General features: G+C 38.0%; 1 protein-coding gene across 5 annotated transcripts in view; it reads left to right on the top strand.

The window, feature by feature from the left end:
* Positions 1-16,302, top strand: part of LOC307196112 (uncharacterized protein) — a 380,928-nt gene that overhangs the window by 347,140 nt on the left and 17,486 nt on the right. For 4 of the 5 annotated variants that reach the window (XR_013831036.1, XR_013831037.1, XM_079940847.1 and 1 more), the window contains one exon: positions 1,259-5,202. The exons of the other annotated variant lie outside the window; for it this stretch is intronic. Coding sequence is in view for 1 of the 4 variants with exons in the window: in XM_079940847.1 (XP_079796973.1) it covers positions 1,259-1,339 (81 nt within the window). In the remaining 3 variants the exon portion in view is untranslated. Of the gene's footprint in view, positions 1-1,258; positions 5,203-16,302 lie in introns of those variants that run through there. 5 annotated transcript variants of the gene reach the window in all.

Raw genomic sequence — 16,302 nt, 5'->3', positions numbered from 1 at the left:
TTCCTGCTCCATGCTCTTGTAAAATCTTTTCCAATATTGCTCCACATACTGCCTTCTAGATTTTCTTCTAAAAGAATATATTTGTTTTGTTTATGGTCGTTTTAGAAGATAAACTCTCTCTATAGATATACATATATATACACACACATATATATGTATATATATCTTCTAACTTTTATTTTATTTCCATCTAACTTTTATTCTTTTTCCTGATCCAATATCTTACTTCTTAATATTCCTCTGCATCATTTCTCAGCTTTCACTGGAATTTGCTTTTCAATTTAAATGTGCAGATTTCATTAATACATTATTTTTTACTCAAGATTTTAGCTTGAGCATTGAAATTCCCAAACTAGGTCCTTGTTAGGTTTTCTTGAGAATAAGATAGGTAATAGTTATTGAAAAATATAATTTACTCTCAGTTGATAGGGCAGGAAAGCAATATCGCTGTGTCCCATCTTTGCCAGCGGAAGAGGGAGGGAGGTGATGATACAGCAGAATTAGGGCATAGTCAGGGGTCTAGCTCTAAAGTAGATGTCCTGCTTATTTGAGAACTTGGCAATAGCATATTTTAAGTAAATCCTAGCATCATCTTTTTAAATGAAAATATTCCTAAAGTGGTTATCATAATAGTTTACTAAAGCGTATTGTGAATGAGTGCCCTGCCTCCCTGAAAGGACCTGTGTACCAAAGGGGAAGGGAAAGCAAATGAACAAATGAAGAGCTGGGAGGGTGAGATGTGGAAAGGAGAAGGGTGGAAGTTGGGGTTCAAGACACAGTTCTGCCAACGCCAACTTCCTGAACAGTAACACCTTAGAACGTCTTTGGAAAGAGAAGGCACCTTTTTTGGGGAAAAGTTGAATTACTTGAAAAATTGAACAAGGATCAGGATGGTGATGCAAACTGACACCCAATGCTAGTCAACAGAATATTACAGGGGACAAGGATCAATGATTCACTTACTTCTTCACTCATTCATCATTTATCTATCTAACCACCCAACAATATTTGTATGCACAGTTTATGTCCCAGGTGCAATGCTAGAGGCAAGAAAGAATGCAAAGTGATACTAAGAAATCAGACTTTGCAACCTAAGTAGTTCACAATGTAATGACATTGCTTCCAGCAAATTGGGCAGAGAAATTAGAGTCCAGGATATAAAAGAAGTTTCAGAAATGGCAGAAGACTCCAAAGAGAATAAACCAAGGACCCAAGGGTCTAGAGAACTGAACTCTCTGGCGTCTGTTCTTCTGTACAGGTGATGGGAAGAAGGAAGATGGTGGGGGCATCAGTGAAGGTGTTACCTCAAGGAAACTTTGCCAGTTGGCCTGGTGCGTGAAATCCAACCACCCCACTCTGTGGAAGTCATCCAACTCTGCTTCAGGTCTTAGTTGCGCAAGAACAAAAAGGGACAATGCCTTCTTTTAAACTATGCTTTGTTATTATAGAGCCCTAGTTAGAGGAGGGGGAAAGGGAAGCAGTTACAAAGGCAAAAACAGAATCAAGTTATGCTGATGCTGAATTGACTTTAGTTTGATTGCATTGTAATCAGAGGCCATAGCGGATGACATGATCATCTGTTCAGGGATCTTTTCTGCCCAGGAAGCATGCTTGACCTACCAGCAGGACAGGGGAAGAGTTAATGTCCCTAAAAGCAGGCCTTTAACCAATGGCACGGAGTTGGTGAAAAATGTCCCAGCTTCTCGACACTTTAGTTGGAATGACTCTGAGGAATGTACTGTATTGTCCACCAATTTTTCAGGAGGCTGACCTCCAGTTGCTGTTGGGTAACTGACTTGATACATCACTTTTACTAGCTTCCTTCCCTTCTCCGACTCACTTCCCCACTGTCCTACCAGGTTTCCTAGGACCACCTTCCAACGAAACCACTCATACTTGAATGCTTATCTCAGAGGAACCCAAACCAGCACAGGAAGCATTTCTTGAACTTTTGCATCCATATTCACCAATAATGTTTAAAAAGAACAGCCTAAATGTAAACTCTTTGGATCTTTCCTCAACATCCCCACAGTTAACTGTTCCACCATTTGTTTCTACAGTGCTGCACTTCGTTGTGGCAATTACTGTTATCTTAATTGGGTAACCCAGTTGGCCGTTGTAGTGCCCCTGTTTGTTAACCTCTTGACAGGACTGATTCCATCCCCCATTCCTTATGCAGTAGAAAGGCCATTGTTTTCCCAAGACTACCTTGGTTTCCAGGGGGTTTATAATTTTACAATCTCTGACTCCAAGTTCCAGTGAAGGCTGAATTGTTTGTGGCTGTTCCTTTATCTCGACCCTGGCCTTAACCCGTATCTGGAACTCAGACCATTTACATGATTTCCACCAGAAAGGGGAAAAAAGCATCACTGATATCCATTCATTCACAATTATTATTCTTGAAGATAAATGCTGTTTGAGACATCGTAAGAGGTTCTGCAGAAAATGAATAAGACTGACAGGTTCCTGTGGTCAGACTTATTTTAAATGCTATGCCCTACCTCCGTTGGAGCAGTGTTATGACTGATTTAATTTTTTCCCGTTTATCTACTGACTTATTCATCACGCATGTGTAAATATATACTATGTGGCAGGGACGTATTCTGGAGCTCCAGCGATGAACTGTCCCTGCCCTCAAACGAGTATTGCGTCCAACAAATACGAGGTACTCTGTCGTCATCAGAAAAGCCTGGGGTGAGGAGGGGCCCTCATTTTCCAACCTCTGCAGTTTAGGTATAGGCTGGCGGGTAGCAAACAGGTAGGATACGAATCCAGGCTACTAAGATATGGCTCGAGAAGTCCAGTGGATTCAGGACCAGGAAAAGGGCTATAAGGGTCACCCAAGTAGCAATGGTGCCCCTTCAAGGGAGGCTGGAAGATTAGGAAATAGGTGTATAGCCTGAGGATGGGTGGGTGGGTGGCAATCCAAACTGAATAAAATTCACACAGTGTTCTGAGAGCAGTTGCCAGAAAAGAATGCTGAGTGACCCAACAGCAGTGACCTGGTGTCTTTGATTTCTCAGTCCTAGTTATGAGTATATTCAGCCCATCATTTTTATTTTCAAAGGCTTGATTAAGACAACTGATTGTGGTATCATCAGAGCCCATATAACTGCTACAAGGAACTTATTGGCCATCCAGCTAATTGGATAATTTGGAATATACTTGAATAGGTCAAACCTGAGATACCCTGATTAGTGAGTGGTCTGTGGCTTTCCTATTCAAGTTGGAATCATTCTCCTCGCTCAGAAGAATGAATGTCCTTGTGCATAATAATGAGCTGGTTGATTTTCTCTTAACTGAGCTCGTAGTGTAACTGGATCCCCTCATTTACTGGGAGTTGGCTCTTAGCTCCCCTTTCCTTTGGTTAGGAGACACCAGTACTTTAGCAGGCATTGTTTTTTATGTTTCATGAATCTTGCTGTCTCTACGATACTGTATAAACTCACAGAAGAAACTTGAGATGGCTACAGTGGGTGTTCATCTTAAATTATATGGGGGTCAAGTCTTAACACATCTATCCTATTTTTCTTGTTGACCCTTCTCCCCTCTATTTCTCTCTGTCTGCCCTCTACTTTGGGAAACTATATACACCTCAATGATTAACCTTCCCCTTCTCTTGCAGAGCATTCATACCTACCATTTCCCTCTTCATTTTTCCCCCTTTTCTTTCCTCCTTTCTACTGGTAATTAACCTTAGTATGAAAGTAAATATTGAACTTACACGTGTTGCCAGTTTTTAGTAACATTTGATGTTCAGTCACTATCTATATTATTTAAGTGCTTGGTTTCTTCTTATACAATAAATCCGTAGACACTCTACAGAGAATGACACTATGTAAAAAAATAGAAGTAAAAAAAAAGAACTTTCAGAGATTCCTGTTACTTTATAGCAGTTTAAAAGTTAATTTCTTGTAACTTGTCAAACAATTAAAAGATACTTATGTGACAGTATTTGAGAACATAAGGGAAATAATATGCTAGTTTATTTTAAATTTTAGTGAATGTAAGAATCACAGGGTAGCTTATTAAAAATGCAACCTTCTATGCTTTTGCAACAGAAATACTAACTTAATAGATCTGCAGTGATCCCAAGTCTGAGTTTTTTAACAAGTTGTCCAGGTAACTCTCATATGATAAAGTATGAAAATCATTGCTGTAATTGATACAAAAAGCTATACTGTTTTGTTGCTTTGCCAAGATATCTGTAAGTATCAAAGAGTATTTACAGAAATACCCTATACTAGACTATTGATTAGCACTTGCTGCATAAAAGCTCCAAAAGTTAACTCCTTATAACAATAAACCAAGTCTGTGGGTCACCTGGTGGGTCTTCTGGGCTGGGTGGGCTCGGCTGAGGCTGGATAACCTACAGTGGCCTTACGTGTTGTGGTTGCCTTGAAGTCAGCTAGGGCAGCAGGGATGATTGGGACACATGTTTCTTACACAGAAGGGAAGCCAAGACTTCTCCACGTGGCAGGTTCAGGGTTCCAAAGAGCAGCAAGAGATGGAAAGCCCCATTGCACACATATTTTTCAAGTCTCCAGTTTAGTAATGTTTGTATTGTCCCATTGGCCAAAGGAAGTCAAATAGCTAAGTCCCGAGTTAAGGTGGGAGGGAACTACCCAAGTGTGTTGATTCAGGAAGGTTAATTATTGCCGCTACTTTTGCAACAATATAATGTCCATGCTCAGCTGAAAATGCAGTTGACTACTGAGCATCTGCATGGTAGGCAAAAAACATTAACCTTGAAGATCGAATACCTGATTTAAACCTAACATTCACTTAGTAACTGGAAGATGGTTAAATCTTTCATCTTCTCAAAGTTTCACTTTCTTCTTCTATGAAATGTGAATAATACTACGAATAATACCTACCTCACAAGAGCTCTTTAGAGAATAAATGAAATACTGGACATAAGAATATTCTGTAAACTGGAAATGCTATAAAATTCAAGGTATTTAGAGATGTACATGCTTAATATGACTAGTCTCCATCCCTTAACAATTATTAAAGTATTTGTTACATCAATGAACTTCCTGATATTTTTGTGACTTGACTACTCTCAGTCTAAGTCCATCCTCAAACTGCTGTTAGAATTATTTCCCTTAAAAAACAAAATTGTCATGTCATTCAACACTTTAGTAAATCTCTGATAGCTCTCCATTTGCTTACACAATAAAAGTAGAATCAGCATCTGAAGACTCCCCAAACTGAGCACATTTCCCTCCCTATGCAACCTCCTTGACTCCATTGAATTTTGATTATCCTCTTTGTATATCAGACCTTCATGATTTCAGGATAGATCCATTCTATTTCCCTCAAACCAGAATGTTCTTATCCTGCATCTTCACCTTGACGAACTTCTACTCATCTTTTAGTACCCACATCAAATATTCCTTCCTCATTCCACATTTAGTGAACCAAGATTTCTCGACTCCTCCAATGTTAATTGCTCTACTTCTTTATTCTCAAAGGACTGTGTTAATATCACTAGCACTTATTATACTGTATTATAATTATTGTGTGTATGTTGTCTGTCTCCCCAACTAGACAATGAGCTACTCCAGTACCAGAAACCGCAAGTTCTCAGTATATAGTTTTGAGCAAAGAAATGAATGAAAATTTGATTCCTTTGTCCCTTCCCTGGTTGGCCAGATGAGGCTCTGATACTTCACTCACTGTATTCAGCCCCCTGGATTTCCCTTCGCCAATCCTGACTATAGACCGAACTACTTGTGTTCTTGACCGGTGGTCCATTCTCACATCTGAAAGCCAGTTACTTACATCTTTACCCTCAGGTAACCGACCGAAATTTTGAGCCACTGTCTTTCCTGATCTCTGATTATTTCCTACTCCATCTGCATCTTTCCCACTACCCTTGAAGTTATAGTGACACTACCCAAACGTGGTGATGATCCAGGGAATGGTGGAAGGACTGATTTTTTGTGGGTGTGCCTACCATAGAACTTATGAAAGGAATGTTTTCCTCTCAAATACAGTTAGAAACTATAAATCACATAGATTAGACAACCTAGCATCACATAGATAACTATGTGACATATGGGATATTAACCTGTTTTGTCTGCCCAGAAAAGGAAGCTACTCTGCTCTTTTAACTCTTCTACCACAATAGTTTGGCAGCATACGGGCTCAAGCTTCCTTTCAAAAGCCTCACATTTAGAAAAGCTAAAGCTACAGCTATGATTTGGGAGCCAGTAAAGGTTTACACTTGCCTAGTTTGACTATGAATCTGTGACCTTACTATCAAGAATAGATGTTAAAAAGTTGTAAATCAATTTAAAACAAAGCATCTAGGCAAAAAACCATGTGTTGGTGGTCTTATATTAATAGTTATTTTGCCTCCCAAGTTTCTAGTTTATCCAATGTTTTGAGTAAATATCATATAAGAATAGAAGGGTCACTTCAAACAAAAATCTATACAAGTCTCTCTGCTTGGACTTGTAAGTTCAAGATTTTATCTCCCTTCTGGGCAAGAAGAAAACTTTCGTTTTCATTTTTACTAAAAATAATAATTATGGGTAAAATGATATACGTTAAAAGAATTGGCTCTCATTCCATCTTTAGAATTTCCCACCCCAGAAATCCTTTCTGTCTTGGCGAAATATGACATAATGGTTTGAGAGAAAGAGAGAAAAAAAAAAAAAACACTTAAGTATTTGAGGCCAGAAGTTAATTGAATAAGACCTTGGATTCTGATGAGTTTGTGTTTTATGGTTGATTAACTTGTTTGAATACTCAAAAATGCTTAGGAAACCCAATTATCGTGCCACTTAATTTGACTTATTGGCTGATTTCTGCTAGTTTCTGGATATCTTATTGACCAAAATTATATTTCCTACTATGACGTACAAGAGAGACTAAGTTTGTTTTGAAAGAAAAATTTAGGGTCAACATATGAATAATTGCCCCAGATCAGAAAGATTAAACTCTTAGATTCTTAGATCATAACATCAGAGTTTATAATTTCCAGCTACCAATTTCCTCCAGGCCCTAAGAACAGGATAGATAGTATGAGAAAATTAAGGCCCTAACATTTTTCGATAATTGACTTGTTTTCTACTAGTATGGCTCCTACCACCTCGTTGTTGTCTTTTTATTTTGTTTAAAATAAAGACATAGATGCCAGCTGCCTGGTTACAAGTAAAGAAAGTAGAAGAGGTAATAACTGAAATCACAGTATCTTATTCTGGGGCCTGTCAGTCACACTGTAGAAGACAACTCATCACTGGCAAGCATTGGCATTACTGGTTCTCTCTCTACCAAAACAATACCAACTCATATCTTAATTCAGTTTCTGGAGGGAATCAAGAGAGGCGGTCAGTTAGACACAGGCCTCCTATTGAACTGTTGAAAATTCCTATGTGATTGTTTACAATAGGATTTTTAATATAAGTTCCATAGATAAATTTTAGGAAGTCAGTGGACTTATACTATAATTGTTTGCAAAATTGTTTTTGCATTTTTCTGGTGAGAGGTTCCGTAAGATCTATCAGAGTCTCACAGAACTCCGTGACCCATAAAAAAGTAAAAGAACAAATACTTTTACGTTCTTCAAACTTCTAGGCATGGATATTTTTCTGGGACACCAGGAAACAGTAAGGACAAAAAGGGTAACAGATAAAGCAGAAGAAGCATGAACCCTGACTTTTTGCCTACTGCAAATAAAGGCAACATGGACCATAACCTTCAAGCACAGAATTGTGGGAAACTGAATCGGCAGGCTGGCTGGAATGGAAGCAACTCTCAGAATCCTCAGATTTGCCATTCCCCAGATGAGTCATGCAGAGCCCTACGTAAGGCGGCTCTTTGTGGTACCGAATATTTAGGAGCAGAGCACTGAAACCACTAAGTTCCTGTGATCTGTGGATTTAACCTGATTTGTGTCTCCTACAGATATTTAATTGAACAATTGCTCTATGCAAGATCTAATACCAGACACAAAAGATGCGTAGTAAATTAAACAGAAATTAGAAGAGAAGAATAAGCAAGTCTTGATTCAGCCAAATTTGTAAGGGCATTAGACACAACGAAAACCCTTTGAGATTCTTTATCACAAATTCTTCCAAAGCCATAGAATTTTAGAGCTAGAAGAATCTTTGATAATCACCTGTCCCAGTCCTCTCATTTTACAGTAAAGAAATTAGTGCCTTGTTCAGGGTCATTGAGTTGAGGTGACAATGCTTGGACTGAATCTTAGGTTTTCCTTCTTCTGGCCCATTCATCTTTCCAGGGTTTTAGATTGTGATTCCACGATCTGTCTATATTCCCTTTGATTTGCAGAATCAACCAATTCCAGAAATCCATGCAGTCCCCCAAATACCTAGATGGCAACATACAACCCCTGGCACTCCTCTGATCGTCAAGACTCCCATTCCACATACCAAGAAGGAAGGTAGTTCAGACTTAATTGTCACATATACAAGATGACAAAAGATGAGATCTGATGAATTCAAAAGCTGGAATCATTTCAAAATTTAAACCCAGCCCTTGCTCAGAAACAGAAGCATCTCTAGCTCTTTAAAATCCCTGTCTCAACTGGTCCAACACCTCATGATGTCATATACAGTTTGACGTTGTCTGGGCAACTTGGTAAACATACTGCTCCTCCATTGTTTAATTCCGTTCTCTGAGTGAGATCCTGAGGCAACCAGGCTTCATTAGTTCAGGTGCTAGCCTCAGGGAACTACTTGTTTTAATTAGAGGGATGAAATGGCATTTTAATTGTGCACAATGATTAATAAACACGCTGCGCTGCTGCATAATGATCTGCTGCTTGAGGAGCTCTCTCCCTTATTCCTGATATCTATATCCATTAACTGATTGTTACCCAGGTTGAACATTATCAAGCTCTTCCTCCAACCAAACTGTACGTTGTCTGTCCCCCAATTTTTCTGCTAATAACAGCTATAAGAGCAAAGTCCCATTTTTTTGTAGTAACAGAAAGACAAGACTAGAATGGAGAGAGCTTACAGAGTGGTATACGGTCCATGTAATTTATTTCACTAACTTCTTTGTAAAAGGGTGGTAATAATAGTACCGACTTGGCAGGGTTTTGCAAAGATTAAATGAGACAGTGCATGCAATGCACTTAGCTGAGTGCTGGTCCAGAGTAAGTTCTCTGAAAGTGCTAGCCGCCATTACCATTAGTAGGATTCTTGTTACCATCATCATCATTAACTTCATCCTCATCATCAACGTCATCATCACTCGCACCACAACCATCATCTTGGTCAACATTAGACACTTAGATTAGAAGTAGATTAGTCTCTTAGCGGGCATGATGTGCACTCTATCACATCTAATTCAGGAATAATGTTCTGAAGTGTGAAGGCTGGCCAGAGATTTTCCCCATTTCTCCTTTATGTAGTATGAGAATAGTCTGGAATGACTTATGGGAAATGTGCACAAAGAAACTCACGTATCTTAAAGGCTTAATCGCAGCTCCTCAGTAGCTAAATAAAATCCTGCGTTGGTGTCTGAACTTCAATGAAAACAAAAACCAGAAAACTGGATTATAAGGTGACTTCCCCTATAAAGCTGTATGTGCTTGGGATCAGTAATAGCTTTATTGGCCACTATTATTATTGGGTGAGTCTTTACAACATTATAGCTACTTTTCCTAATGCTGACACTAGTAGATTATTTTCCTTTGTGTCTCTTGGAAATTGTTCCTCAAGGTCATATATCTCTATCCAAGTCATTTATTTACTTGATTTGGGGGGAATGAATCTTGCTGAAACCCAGGGCAGCTGCCACTATTCACTATTTGTAAATGGCTGCTGTGACACTGGATATTACGCAAGTGATCCCTTTCCTTAGCTTGAATTGTTAATGATAGTATTTACAAAAACAGGTTAGGTGATCTTCTGATCTACTTATCCTTATATTTTGATATGCTGCCCTAACTGCACACCAGTACAATTCACTATATGCCCAAGAAGAGAAAAGCAGATACGACTGAGCCAGGCAGGAGCTAAATGTAGAAAATGCTTTCTATCCCCCCAAATGTTAAGGACTTCATGGAAACAAGTCTGTGACTCTGAAGATGTTTCTTGTACACAGAGTCATTACAGTTCAGTGAAGCAGATATGATTGATTACATAGGCCAAATTTTACCTTGACTCCAGGGCACTTCTAATTCTTGTTGTAACTCTTTAAGGGCACACAATTGTCTCCAAGAGTCAAAGGGGAAAGGTAAATGAACTTTTTTGACCATGGTAGGGCAGAGAGAAAGATTTTCAAATAGATGCTCCATTTGAAATATCTAGCACAGGGCAGAAAGCAAAAGAAAACTAAATGTATGTGGTTACCTTCCCATTTCCCTAGCAAGGAAATCTTTAAGATAATTTACCTGAAGTTCCACTCAAATATAACTACACACTCATTAGAATGGAGAACACGAGAAATACTGACCATATGAAGTGTCGTTGAAGATGTGAAGGAACTGAAATTCTTTAAAGGTGTAAAATGGTACCTCTTTGGAAAACAGTCTGTGCGTTCTTCAAAAGTTAAACATGCAACTACTACACATCCAGCGTTCTACTCAGAGGCACTAACCTGACAAATGGAAGCCCATGTCCATACAAAGACATACAAAAAATATTCGTAGAAGGTTCTTTGAGATAGCCAAAACTTGGAAACCAAAATGCCCCTCAAGAGGGAAACAAATAAATTGTTGTGCATTCCTCCTACAGTGGAATACTTCTCAGCAAGAGGGAAGAATGTACTATGGATACATACAGCAACGGAGATGAATCTCAAAATAATTATGCTCAGTGAACGAAGCCAGACAAAACTATGACATACGGTCGTTGCTGCAGAGGAGTAGGAGGCAAAACAGATAACAAAGGGGCATGAGGAAACTTTCAGAGGTGATGCATGTATTCATCATCTTGAATGAGGTGATGGTTTCAGGGGTGTATACATATGGAAACTTATCAAATCGCAGACTTTAAATATATACAGATTGTTGAATATAGATTATACCTTAATAAAGCTTTAATAAAGAAATTAAATAAACAAATCAGCTGAAAATTTTTGAGCATAATATCTGTGCTAATGGGACTACTGATTGGAATGGATTTGTCTCTGAAATAGTCCCAGCATAATGTATTAATCTCAGATGAGATTCAAACTTTTTTCTATTAAAGGCTTGATCTTATGTAAAGAGACAGGCTCAAAAAAACCAATGCCCTTATGTACATATAGACATGATTAAGTATACTGAGAAGACTTGTCTTTAATAAACAACCATAGTAATAGAAATATAGCTGTATAAATATGCTTGTGGTAAACTCTTAACTGTTTTGGTTCTTTTGAATAACTAGCCAGTAATTTCATGCTAAATTAAGGACTTAGATTATTTTTCTAATTTTTTTCTCCAATTTGAGAAGAGCCTGTGAAGAGAAATTTTTCTGGAGAATCCAACTTTAATGCCTTACCTATCATCCCCTGACCAATGCCTTAGCAGAACAAAGTCAATTAATCATAGACTGATTTCAGTGAGCCAATCCATTAATGAATCCTTTATTACCAATGGATCCCTTCTTCACGTAGTTTACTTTCACTGATATATGTTCATATAACTGTCAAATCAGATGCACATATATTTATAATATATTACTACTAAATTTATATTATCCATGGATGCTCTTTAATAATCAGGAACTATGTAGGTTTATAATAATTTAGATGCATCTGTCTGTACTGATTGATTAGTTTAATATTATTCTCTCTTTTTTAGGAATTCAACACAGGTATTGAGTGCTTACATACTAAAAACTATCAGAACAATAGTTTAAAATTATCTCAGTGATGAAATAAAGAGGGAAAGAGAGATAGAGATAGAAAGAAAGAAAGAAAGAAAGAAAGAAAGAAAGAAAGAAAGAAAGAAAGAAAGAAAGAAAGAAAAAAGAAAGAGAAAGAGAGAGAAAGAAAGAGAAAGAAGGAAGGAGGGAGGGAAGGAAGGAAGGGAATGTTAAGAGAGAGAAGAAAAAGAAATCTTACCTGTATATGCTTTTTCACACTACATGCACTATTTGGATACGTTTATATTCTCTACTTTAGTTCTCAACCTTGGTTGCGTATTTCAGGTTCACATGGGATCTTGAAAAACTTTTTAATATCTGGGTTTCCCTCCAGACCAACTAAATAAGAATTTCTGAGAGTAGTGCCAGAGACTAGTGATTTCAATGCAGAGAGGAATTTGAAAACCCTGTCTTAAAAAGACAGGACTAGAAAATTAAATGTGAAAAATTGATAACAGAAGTGTTGGGGAAGCCCTAATCTTCTCTTCAGATATTGATATAACCTTGAAGTCAGGTGACCTCTCATTCCCTTGCCATTTTTTCTACCACATCAACACAGACTCACCTTTGGCATCCCTCTGGTTCTTTTCCCACTCCACTCCCTACTCCTAAATAAAATGCCATAAGAAAAAGAAATCAGAGTAAGCAGGGGAGATAGCTGATGATATTTCAGGGAGTCAGACAAAGTACTTTATATCACCCTCCCCAGATCATGTGACACTTGCCTTCCTTCAAGGCACTGTGTCCCTTACTGCAACTGAGGGTTTTTTGTTTCTACTTTTCTTGCAAACAATGCTGGCTCCTGTCACCTTTGTTTTACAGAGCAACTCACTTCAACCCCAAACCTGTATACTCACAGACAAAAACAAAAGGCCACGCAGTTAATATGTCTCTCCATCCTTAGAAAACATTTTAATCCCTACGTTGTTACTTGAGCTTGCCTTTGCAATCTTCTGCACTCAAGTGACTTATCAAAAGCTTCTCCCAAACATGCTCAATGATATCCACAAGAGGAACCTTCCCACCAACTGCTAAGATTATAAAATAGTCATCATACCATTTTATTGACATATGTATAACTTGATCACTTTGCTGTACTCCTGAAACTAACACAACATTGTAAATCAATTATACTTCAATTAAAAAATTAAATAAAATATTTTTTTAAAAAAACTTAAAAAAAAAAAGACTTGGTCTTACAATACTGGGTAGGGGAAGCATTCCTGACCAGACGTAACATCCATTCCCATAAAACACAGAGGCAACACTGACATAACCTCTTCACATAACATCCTCTCAAACTTTCCAAAAGTTATAGTCCTATTAACCCTGGTACTTTTATGTTTTCTCAATCTAACTGTAGCCCATGTCAGGGTTCCACCAATGGGTTTTGGTACCACAGCTCATGGAATTCTCACATCAAGGAGTCCCAGAAACTTCTCTCCATCCCCTAGCCCTTTTACCCATTCCAGTGTAAGATTTCTTGGGTCTCCGGTGAGGGGTTGAGCCAAGGCACCCAGGCCCTTTTGTCAATTGGGCAGAAAATCTGCATTTCTAACAAGGTTCCGGAGCATCCTGATGCTGGTTTGGAGCAGCAAGGATTGAAGAACTTTGTCAAATTCTTAGACCAGCCCTCAAGGTCCTTTGAAGTCTAGTCCTATTTTCCCTTAGTCTATATGAACCCTCCAATCTAGTTTATACTTACTGAATACCTTTTGAGTGTTTAAACTTCAATCTCTTTATTCATTCCCTCTGCCTCTCTTTGCTTCTTGCAATTAAATGTCTACCTTTTTTTTTTTAATAACAAACTTAAATCTCGACTTCTCCATGCAGACTTTCTTGTGATCAAATATAAAATGATTGTTCTTTCCTCTGATCGTCTCTATAACTCCTTGGGAGCTAATTAAGTCTATGTAAAAACTGTTTATTGGACAGCAGAACAAAAGAAATGTATGAGTAAACAACATAGCAGCAGAGAGAATGAGGTACGTTAAGTTACAGAAGGAAAGAGAAACAAATTTCTGTGGAAAATCTCAGAATTAATAAAAGATTTTCATCCTTTTCTTTTACTACATCTAATTATGACAATATGTCTAGGCCCATTGCTGAAAACAAAGGCTGGAAGGTTGTGGATTGTCATGGGTCAAGGGTCATCAAAGTTTTTCTTAAAGTTCCAAATATTAAGTATTTTAGGCTTTGTGGTCACTATGACAACTACTCAATTCTGCCATTGTAGCAGGAAAGCAGGCACTGACAACATACAAATAAATGGACATGGTAGTGTTCGATGATACTTTATTTATTTTTAAAAAAAGGCACCAGAGGGCTTCCCTGGTGGCGCAGTCGTTAAGAATCCGTCTGCCAATGTAGGGGACACAGGTTCGAGCCCCGGTCCGAGAAGATCCCACATGCTGCGGAGCAAATAAGACCATGCCCCACAACTACTGACCCTGTGCTCTGGAGCCCATAAGCCACAACTACTGAAGCCCACGCACCTAGAGCCCATGGTCCGCAGCAAGAGAAGCCGCCACAATGAGAAGCCCATGCACCGCAACGAAGAGTAGCCCCTGCTCACCGCAACTAAAGAAAGCCCTAGCGCAGCAACGAAGATCCAATACAGCCAAAAATAAATAAATTAAATAAATAAATTTTTTAAAAAAGGTACCAGACAAATTTGGCATGCCTATAGTAGTTTTCCAATCCTTATCATAGATGGTGCCCAAATATTATATTCTAAACCAAGAAAGAGAAGGACTTATTGAATCCTATATTGAACCTTATTAATTACAGCTTAAATAACTCTGTAATGGGAAGCAAATTTGAGAAATTGGGTCAGGCCAGTGAGGAGATGCACTGGTCAAAGCAAGGAATCTGATTAATTTTTCCATAAAATCACCTTTTATGGACAACCATGTAAATCATGTGTCACTTATCTCCCAACTCAATTTTCCAACTTCTATCATACTATAAAGATCTGGCACATGGATCATGTCATGTGCCGTACTCTGGAGCTTATTAGAAAAACGCGCCTCACTCCAACTGTGTAGGACGCTCCCTTTTCTCCAGACCCTCTTCAGTACTTATTATTTGTAGACTTTTTATAATGGCCATTCTGACTGGTGTGAGGTGATACCTCATTGTAGTTTTGGTTCACATTTCTCTAATGATTAGCGATGTTGAGCATCTTTTCATGTGCCTGTTGGCCATTTATATGTCTTCTTTGGAGAAATACTAAGACCAAGTCTTGTTGATGGGATCCTAGTGGAGACTACGGTTAGAGGTTTAAGAGTTGATGGAACTGAGGTGAAAGTTTGTAGAAAAATTGGTGAACAGGTTTTATGTAAAGTGGTTACATCTCTTTTACTGAATGCACTGTAGGGATGGACACTGTACCTCACTGGGGACCTTTCCCCTTACCTGGTACTGTAAAACAGGGCATGTAAATCCACCCTGCAGGCAATGTTAATTGAACATGCTAAAGGGAGCAAATATGGTTGCGAGACCACACAGTGTAAGGTAAAAGCTGGAAGCCAATATTCAAGGGCTAACAGAAGCAGTTGTCTTTGGCCTGCAAATCTCTACAAAATCAGAGATGTAAACACAGCCCACAGTCATCTGAAACTGAGCCCATTTAATTCAACTGTTAAAGCCTGAAACCAAAGGAAAGAAAAAAAAAAGAGGGCAAGTGGCCTTTTAAAAATATAAACTGCTGGAAGGGCTTCCTCACCCAAAATCTAATTAACAGCCTCCTTAAATATTACTTGTCTAAGGCAAATGTAGATCTTAAAAGTCTTCTCCATGAATAGTAAAAAGACTTTACCCACCTAAGCAAATAAACTTAACTTAAACTAACTGTTATTTATAAATCAGTGAGATTTGTATCGTTATACCTGATTCACGACTAAAATTTTAAAAAGAAAGCTATGAGATCTCTGATTGTGTCTGTCTGTATGTCACTGTGTATACTATAGATATGGTATTTTTCTACCTTCATATGGTATTGCAAAAATTAATTTATATGAAGAGCTATGTTTAATTGGCTAAAATGAACAAGTACTTATATAAAAATTCTCAAATATATAGTAGAACCTAACCAAAATATTTTTCAAGTTCATGTGATCTAGGATTAATCTTTAGTAAATTTAAAGCTGTTGGTTTCATTAAAATAGGTGAGTCTTTAGAGTTATCAACATGAAATATAAAATTTGTACTCTACTTAGGTTTACCAAAAGTCAGAAAAGTTCATGTTATCTCTGCTACAAAATTGGTCAGCAAGAAAAATAGCTTGGGATGATGGCTGACTTTGTCTCATATCCCATGAAGTTTTCATGGGTAATCAAAACAGTTGTTGGGAACAAGTGATTTAAATAGATGCGAGTGGGATAAGACTTAAAAATATCTTCCAAAATCTTTTGGTAACTTGAAACTTCAGAGTTTTTCTAATTTAAATGATGGAAATTCACTGAATATC

The sequence above is a fragment of the Stenella coeruleoalba genome, assembly GCF_951394435.1.
Source record: "Stenella coeruleoalba genome assembly, chromosome: 13".
NCBI classification, from domain to species: Eukaryota; Metazoa; Chordata; class Mammalia; order Artiodactyla; family Delphinidae; genus Stenella; species Stenella coeruleoalba.
The sequence above is the reverse complement of the archived record's forward strand: the minus strand, read 5'-3'. Positions and strand labels throughout refer to the sequence as shown.